Here is a 9,324-nt window from a genome sequence, read left to right on the forward strand (position 1 = left end):
TGGGCAGTTTGTTTGCCCACCCGTGCAGTTCGCCCCGGGTGTCATCACTGAGAGGGGTGACAAAATGCCAGCTGCTCTCCCTGCCCGTCCATGTCCCGCCCTCGCTCGGGTGCTGTGTGTGTGTGTGTCTGTGTGTCCGTCCTCAAAGCTGTGCTGCTCACGGGGCAAGGCAGCCTCCACTGGGCCTCTCCGTCTTTCCCCTGCTGTGGCTTTAAAGCTTTTCCCTCAAACTCATGACGCGCTAAGGGGGCTTTTCCCCATGTGCTTTCTTCTTTGCCTTCCTCACTGGTGGTTTTTTTTGGGGGGGGGGGGCTCCTTTTCGTTTCCTGCCTTCCCCCCTCACCACGTTTATTAACAAAACTAAGGATTTCTTTTAGGCAGGTTGCTAGGTAAAAGAAGAAACATAGTCCATAGGAGCAGCATGGGCTAGTAGTCTCTTTCCTAGGAGTTTGAAGCAATGTTCTGACAGAGGATACAGTTCAACTTCCAGGGATGATCAAATTTATTATTTTAACTAACGTACAACAGTTTTATTTCCAGCATACCGCACACATATTTGGGGAGGGGTGTTTGTGTGAGGTCGGGCTCTGCTAAGTAGTGTTCGCTGTCAATGTGACATCTCAAAGTGGGCCTCCCCATCCCAAAATTTGAACCCGTGTCCACTATGCTACACAAGCTTAGCACGTCCTCCTTCACTGGCCTTGATCGCTCAACAGGAGGAGAGGTTTGCACAGAGCCCTTGACTTTTAGAGAAAATGCTGCATGCAGGAGGGTTTGCTATAACACACACACACACAAAAATGCCACATCTAACAGCATCAGGAGGAGGAGAGACAGGATTGCCAAATGATGGAAGCGTGCCTCCACGTCAGCTGCCCGATCTTTGCACCTCTCTCCTGTTCAGAATGGAAGGGAAGGCGGGCATCCAGTCCTGGCGTCCAATGGAACTTGGGCATATGGAAAGGGGGCGGGTTCACTGCAGGAGAGGCGGAGTCAGTACAAACAGGAACTGAGTAGGAAGAGCAAAGAGTCTTTTGTGCATTGTGGATTTTTGAGGGGATATTTACAGAGAATTTTTGCAGGCACCACAGGAGGTTCCGGTGGGTATACCAGCACCCTCAGGCTGACGCATCAGAAACCCCGACTTAAATGAACATTTCTGGCACTCATTTTCCACTGTGTCCTTGTACCTTTCTAAACAAGGGGTGGGTCTCAAACCCATCTTTCTCCCTCCTCCGTGAGCACGCCTATATCATTGGGCTGTCATACATACGAAATTTCCCAGGATTTGTCTTTTGAAAATGGCGTCCGGGCAGAATTTTCAAAAATCGGTTAAAATGTCCAGAAAAATCTGGACACGTGGCAGCTCCAATCAGCAGTGTTGTTGTTTTTTGGCAAATTTGCTTTAAAAATAGCTTTAAAACATTCTCTTTTTTTGCGGGGAGATCTTGCTCAACAACATCTGTGTCTGGATTTTCGCTTTTTGGAATATGGCAACCCTACTATATCATGTCCGCAGTGTGCGGCGAATCCACCCGTGTCTGAGGAGGCTGCATTTTCCCCGCAAGCTCTCCTTTCATCCGGAGCATGTAGAGTTTCTCCCCCGTGTGGAGTCTCTGATGAGCAATGAGGCTCTGGCTCCGGTTGAAGGTCTTCCCGCAGTCCGAGCAGATGTACAGCTTCTCTCCCGCGTGCGTCTTCTGGTGCGTGATCAGGCTCTGGCTCCGGTTGAAGGTGCTCCCGCAGTCCAAGCACTTGTACGGCTTCTCTCCTGTGTGGATTCTCCGATGAGTGATGAGGTTCTGGCTCCGGTTGAAGCTGCTCCCGCAGTCAGAGCACTTGTATGGCTTCTCCCCGGTGTGGATGCTCCAGTGCCTCGTGAGGTTCTGGCTCCAGCGGAAGGTCTTCCCGCATGTGGAGCATTTGTACTGCTTTTCACTCATGTGGGTTCTCTGATGTGTGGTGAGGCTGCTCCTCCAGCTGAAGCTCCGCCCGCAATCTAAGCAGGTATACGGCTTCTCGCCCGTGTGGCTTCTCCAGTGTCTTTTGAGGCTTGACTTGAGACGGAAGGCTTTCCCGCAGGCGGAGCAGGTATAAGGCTCGTCTCCTAAGAACGCATCGTGGCCTGTGGCATCACTCGAGCTTTCCTCACACACGGCGGGCACGTCCCTGCTCTCTCCGGTGGGGATTCTCGGTTGACCTCCAATACCACCTGCCTGAGGAAGTACAGAGTTCTCTCTCCGCCTCTGCGTCATTCTTTCTTTCCGCTTGTTTGATCCAGGTTGATCTCCTGAGCTTTTCTTCAGCTTTCGAAGCTCAGCCTCCTCCAAATGCACCCCATTCATGTGTTCGTCACCTGATGAAATAGAGAGATAATAAACAAGGTGGGGAAAAGTAGAAAGGAAGAGATGGATTATGGCGATATAATGAAGAAAAATGTGACAGGAAAGGTTTGGGCAAGAGAATAATACTGTCTTCTGTTGACGTAATACCTCATAAAAGAACATAAGGCCTTATACTCAGGGCTTGCCCATACTTTGGCTTATCCCATGCCGGCAAAGCATAGGGCTCAGCAGTTTCCCACTATTCCCATGCTTTCTAGCCACAACTCTGAATGGTTTTGCGCATGCCCCACTACTTTCCACCAAGAAAACCCTCTTTAGTAATAAGTCGGAGCAAACATGTGGAACACCCTCCCACAAGATGTCAAAGAGAACAGCATTTAAGAACATCAGAGCCCACTGAATCAGGCCAGTAGCCACCTAGTTCAACATCCTGTTGCTACAGCGGCCAACAAGATGCCTCTGAGTATCCCACACAATCTTTGTGCAACAGCCACACTCTCCCCACTTGTGATCCTAAGCAACTGATATTCTGAGACATGTTGCCTCCAACAGTAGGACGCAGCTAGCTTGGCTAGTAGCCCTCTCCTCATCTAATCTTTTAAATCCATCCAAGTTGGTGGCTGTCACTGCCTCGTGTTGGAAGCCAACGCCATAGTTTAATTACGTTCTGTGAGAATGATGTTTTTTGCTCTGTCCTGAATCTTCTAACATTCAGCTTTCTGAGATGTCCCCGAGCTGTAGTGTTATGAGAGAGAGAGAGAGGGGGGGGGGAAACCCTTTTTCTCTACCCACTTTCTCCTCACCATGTGCAATTTTATACAGTCAAACCTCGGATCCTGAATGTCTCCGTTTTGGAATGTTTCGGCTCCCACATGTCGAAAACCCAGAAGTAAATGTTCCAGTTTTTGAAGGTTTTTCGGAAGCTGAATGTCCAACGCAGCTTCTACTTGAGTGCAGGAAGCTCCTGCAACCAATCGGAAGCTGTGCCTCGGTTGTTGAACATTTTGGAAGCCGAATGGGCTTCCGGAACAGATTAGGTTCGACAACTGAGGTTTGACTGAACAACTACAGTGGTATCTCAGGTTAAGAACTTAATTCATTCCAGAGGTCTGTTCTTAACCTGAAACTGTTCTTAACCTGAAGCCCCACTTTAGCTAATGGGCACCGCTGGACGATTTCTGTTCTCATCCTGAAGCAAAGTTCTTAACCTGAGGTACTATTTCTGGGTTAGCGGAGTCTGTAACCAGAAGCATCTGTAACCTGAAGTGTCTGTAACCTGAGGTACCACTGTATATCTTGTCTCTTCTTATTTGTCTTTTCTCTTAAAGTAAAAAGCCCCAAATCATAAAATCATAGAATTGTAGAGTTGAAGGGACCAACTAGAAATCATCTAGTCATTTGCCCGAATGTGGGGCTCAAACCTATTACCTTGAGATTAGCTAGTGTACCGACTGAGCTATCAAGTTGTTGCAATCTTTCCCCATGATCTTTGCTCCATTGCCTTGACTCATTTTGGTTGCCCTTTTCTGAATTGTTCCAACTCCACAATATCCCTTTTAGGGTGAGGCAACCAGAACTGGACAAAGGATTCCAAGTGCAGTCACTTTAGACATTCCCCCCCCCCGAGTAGGAACCCCCAAATTAAAGCCCCTCCAGGCTCTTTGTGGTGGATTGTAACAACAGGTCCTTACTTGGGGGGCTGCAATCCCTTTCACCCTCCTGCTTGATCTCCCTGTGGGACTGGCTCTGTGCGGTTTCCAACAAAGCCTGTTCATCGTCAGGGAAGCTGACTGTGATCACATGAAAGTGCTCCTGAAACAGCAAACAAGGAATAGTTAAATTTGTATAACTCTCAGCCACCGTGCATTCCTGGTCTGGGAAACGCCCAGTCAAAACTCGAAAGCATTTTGAAGCAGTAGGAAAGGGGATGTGTTAGAGCCGCCTGTGAGCTACCAGCCCAATTCATGGGTTTAGTACAAAGCCCAAAATGGTTTGGGACCTAAGGGAGGGAGTCCCACAATATCAACCTTCCCGGGTTGGGGCAAGGAAGGCCCCATTGGCAGTGCTGCCTCTGGCTGCCACCCGGTTTGCATTGACCCATGACAGGGCCTTCTCAGTGGTGGCTCCCCATCTGTGGAACGCTCTCCCTGGTGAAGTGCCTCCGTCTCCCTCATTGTTGACCTTCAGGAGTAGTTTAAAGGAAGTTTAAGGAAGTTAAACTTGCTTTAAGTTTAAGGAAGCCCGTTTCTCAGCTGATCAAGGCAATTTGAGATGGCGATATGTTGTAGCTTCCCAAATGCTGCCAACACAGTGCAGGCAGGCAGGCAGGCAGAGAACAGTGAGGCAGACGCTGTGCTGGCAGTGGCTGCAATATATCCCCAGTTCAAAAAGTCTGAAACCAGTATCGTGGTTTGACCATCATACCGTTTACAGTGGTGCCTCGCAAGACGAAAAGAATCCGTTCCGTGAGTCTCTTCGTCTTGCGGTTTTTTCGTCTTGCGAAGCAACCCCATTAGCGGATTAGCGCTATTAGCGGTTTAGCGGCTATTAGCGGCTATTAAAGGCTTAAGGGATTAGCGGATTAGCTGCTAAAAGGCTATTAGCAGTTTAGTGCCTTAGAAAAAGGGGGTGGGGAGCGGAAAACAACCCCAGGAATCGCAATACATTTTCATCTTGCGAAGCAAGCCCATAGAGAAATTCGTCCTGCGAAGCACCTCCAAAACAGAAAACCCTTTCGTCTAGCGGGTTTTCCGTCTTGCGAGGCATTCGTCTTGCGGGGCACCACTGTAATTGCAATATTGCCCAGCTTGAGCTACTACCGGAAAGGCTTCTGGCCTACAGAACCCAAGGTTCCCAGGCTACTCCAAGAAAGGCCTTGGGCCTAGAATGCAAAAGGCTCCAATGCCAGGACAGGCAATGTCCTTTTGCCCATTTCGAATATCTCTCCTTTGCCCTTCACCTGTTCTTCCTCTTTCTTCGCATCTTGCTGCCTCAGCAGGAAATCCTCTGCCAGGGCCACCGCCTGGGAGCAGGTCTCCGGGCCACGCTCCTTGACCCAGCTCTCCATTTCCTGAGGGAGGACGGCCAGGAACTGCTCCAGGACCACCAGCTCCAGGATCTGCTCCTTGGTGTTCCTCTCCGGCTTCAGCCACCGGTGGCAAAGATCCCGTAGCTGGTTGCAGACCTCTCGGGGCCCCTCGGCCTCCCGGTACCTGAGCTGCCTAAAGTGTTGGCAGGGTACATCTGAGCTGACAGCGGCCTCCTCGCTCAGGATATCATGTCTTTCTCTCTTGTGGCCTTGCACCACGGAGTCCTGTTGACTCGGCTTCTGAGCGCATGGCAGGATTTGGGCCAATTGCTCTGCTGCAACTACTTTAGCATCAACGCAGAGAACAGATTCTGGCAGCGGTGGGATTCCCTGTGCGGAGCAAGGGGCCCGATTTGTCTTCGTGAACTCCTGCAACTTGGCTTCATATTGGTGGGACCAGAGACCCACATCTGGTTCTGCTTTAACAGATAGGGCTGTCCACTGACGCCGAAGAGCTTCTCCCATTTCCTCTGATCCCGGCTGGGGGGAAGCTAACGGCTCGTCCTGGATCTCCCTTTTAAGTCCCATCTGCGCATCCTGAAACTGGAGACCAAAGGCTGACGAGGATTCATAATCTGTAGTCATTTTCCTCCGACGGGGGGAGAGCCAAGTTGAAGTCAACCTTCAAATCTCACAGGAAGAGGCAACCTGCGCCTGAATCGGAGCCTCCAGAGATACTCCAGAGATACTTTCTTGAAGTCCGTAACTGGAAGCCCTTTCACCTGAGGGAGAAAAGAACACAGACAAACAGGAGTTAGACAGTATATTTGCGGGGATGGGGAACCTGTGGCCCTTCAGAAGCTGCTAGACTACGACTACCACCATCCCTGGTCACCCCTGATGGTTAAAGATAAAATAACTGAGCATATAGAAGACCAATTCTTGCTGAAGCAGAAACAGCATGGCTTCTACAAGGAGAAGTCCTGTCTTGTGAAGCTTTTAGAGTTATTTGAGAGTGTCAGCAAGCACACTTAGGCTTTCAAGTGGATGGCCTCAGTCCAGTATACCTGAAGGAGCGTCTCCATCCCCATCATTCAGCCTGGACACTGAGATCCAGTGCCGGGGGCCTTCTGGCAGTTCCCTCACTGCGAGAAGCAAAGCTACGTGGAACCAGGCAGAGGGCCTTCCTGGTAGTGGCACCCGCCCTGTGGAATGCCCTCCCACCAGATGTCAAAGAAAAAAACAACTACCAGACTTTTAGAAGACATCTGAAGGCAGCCCTGTCCAGGGAAGCTTTTAATGTTTAATATTGTATTTTAATATTCTGTTGAAAGCCACCCAGAGTGGCTGGGGAAACCCAGCCAGATGGGTGGGGTATAAATAATAGATTTATATTATTATATTATTATTATTCAAAAAGCTTTTACCAAGGCAGCGCACCTAAGACTCCTGAGTAAGCCTAGCATATTATTATTATTATTAATATTAATGGATGGTTCCCTATGAAGGATCTTGAAGCCATTTCACAATACTGTACTATATAGATATATATATACATATACATATAGATATATTGCGCTTGGGCTATTTCTCTCTCATGCCCACATATTTATAAAGTTAAAATGATTGCTGCCTATGAACAACTGCATATCCAAAAACAATTAAAAACCCTTACATATATAAAAGTGGATTTGAAATCCAACACAGGCACAGACTGGGATGATGATGATGACAATGACAATGATAATAATAATTTTATTATTTGTACCTCACCCATCTGATTGGGTAGTGATTTGTGGGAGGGAGGCTGGCAAATTTTTAGGTAACATTCAGAAAGGAGCAACTGGACAGGGCAAGTGGAAGAAAGAGACCTCCCCCAAGAAAGATTGGGCTGAAAACAGAAACGATGGGAAGAAGGGAGAGTAAAACTGATGGTCTTACTGGGGAAGATAATTGGGAAAGTGATAGTAAACACTTTATTTATTTACGCATAACGAAACTGCGTCGTAAAGGTAAAGGTAAAGGGACCCCTGACCATTAGGTCCAGTCGCGGACGACTCTAGGGTTGCGGTGCTCATCTCGCTTTACTGGCCGAGGGAGCCGGCGTACAGCTTCTGGGTCATGTGGCCAGCATGACTAAGCCGCTTCTGGTGAACCAGAGCAGCGCACAGAAACGCCGTTTACCTTCCCGCCGGAGTGGTACCTATTTATCTACTTGCACTTTGATGTGCTTTCAAACTGCTAGGTTGGCAGGAGCAGGGACCGAGCAACGGGAGCTCACCCCATTGTGGGGATTCGAACAGCCAACCTGATCGGCAAGTCCTAGGTTCTGTGGTTTAGACCACAGTGCCACCCGTGTCACTTAAGCTGCATCTTACTCCTACTTTTTAAAATGGCATTGTCTAGGGGAGGGGAATGTCTGTGCCACACTAGTGGTGAGGAGCCTCTTTTTACAGCAGCTGTCTGTCCCCAAATATTAGGTGCCGGGGGTTAAACAAGGGGAGACGAGCCATTTTCATAAGAACCTAAGACTCCGCTGGATCAGGCCAGTAGCCCACCTAGTCTAGCATCCTGCTCTCACAGTGGCCATCCAGAGGCCCCACTGGGAAACCCGCAAACAGGATTCAAGCACAAGACCACTTTCCCCTTCTGCGGTTTCTGGCACCTGGCATCCAGAAACACTGCTGCTTGCAAATGTGGCAAGGCAGAGGAGAGCCCTCTCCTCCACGGAAAGCCACCTAGGTTGGTGGTCTTCACTGCCTCCTACATAGCTGTCAACTTTCCTTGCGAGGAATCCTATTCAGAATAAGGGAATTTCCCTTTTTAAAAAGGGAAAGGTTGACAGCTAGGGCCTCTTGTGGAAGGGAGTTCCGAAGTTTAACGATGTGCTGCAGTTGGGAAGTCCGTCCTTTTGCCTTCACTTCCAGTGCCAGGGGAGAAATGGGCTGTAGGAGGACCTCTGACCTGCTCTGCGCGCCGTTCCCACGTGCATTGCAAGGTTTGCTCCCTTAAGGGAGAGGATCTAGGGGAGAAAGGGGGTGCTTCCCTCCTGCACCCCCACCCGAGCCCCCCTACCCCCTGCCTCTCCTTCTCTGCACCCTGCGCCTTCCCAGCACCCTCCACCCACCCAAGCTCCCTTTATTACTGAACTCGGTGTCAGCTGCTCACCCGGCTCAAAGCTGCAAAGGAGCCATTTCCACTCCTCCAGCGAGGAAGAGGAGTCCATTACTGACCTCCCTTTCCGCCCGCCCCTACCAGCTTTCTTGAGCCTCTCTAGGAATCGGATTCTTTGGATTTAACCATTATAGACCCACTTGCAATTCCCTCCGCCCGCCCCCCCCCCCGCCCCCATCCCTGCAAGTGGTGCCTCCCGGGCCGAATTTCAGGGCTTGTTTGCTGCATTTGTAAGTAAGCGAAGAAAGGATGCACATGGATATCTAATGGGAGGGTGCATAAGAACATCGAGTCCCCAGAGTCTAAAATTCCCAGACTGCACCCCCTGCAGTGATTTAAATATTTTTTTTTAATATTTTTTTTTTAAAGCAAAACGCATGCAACTTTTTTTAATAAAAAAATTGTATTTAAAAAAAATCATTTAACATAATTGTTACAAAATATAAGCAAAATTTTGCAAATACATACATACATACATACTGTATATATTTCAAATAAGAACATATATATGAAAAAAGAACAAAAGAGAAGAAAAGAAAAAAGAAGAAAAAGAAAAGAAGAAGATAAGTTGAAAAAAATTCTTCCAAGTTTATTCTACAAATAGCTCAACATGAAAATAATAATAAAATTTCATTGGTTGGCTTCCATCGCTTACACTGCACTTCCTATATACATTTTAAGCAAGATTGTATCTGTTATTCCGTATTTTTCCCATACATTCTAACACAAATATTGTAATCAATAAGTTTTCTAAATCTTTCATAAATCTTTTCTAAA

The 9,324-nt window shown here is 48.3% G+C and overlaps 1 protein-coding gene across 1 annotated transcript; it reads right to left on the bottom strand.

The window, feature by feature from the left end:
- Positions 1-481: 481 nt before the first annotated feature.
- LOC310670424 (uncharacterized protein) lies at positions 482-8,648 on the bottom strand. The gene is made up of 4 exons (XM_083425772.1): positions 8,542-8,648; positions 5,305-6,155; positions 4,037-4,157; positions 482-2,356 (listed from the first exon to the last, which is right to left on the bottom strand). Exons 2-4 carry the CDS (start codon positions 6,016-6,018, stop codon positions 1,503-1,505), a joined length of 1,689 nt encoding a protein of 562 aa, XP_083281898.1. The 5' UTR covers positions 6,019-6,155; positions 8,542-8,648; the 3' UTR covers positions 482-1,502.
- Between the last annotated feature and the right edge of the window lie 676 nt (positions 8,649-9,324).

This window comes from Podarcis tiliguerta (genome assembly GCF_965153285.1).
Source record: "Podarcis tiliguerta genome assembly, chromosome: 2".
Taxonomy (NCBI): Eukaryota; Metazoa; Chordata; class Lepidosauria; order Squamata; family Lacertidae; genus Podarcis; species Podarcis tiliguerta.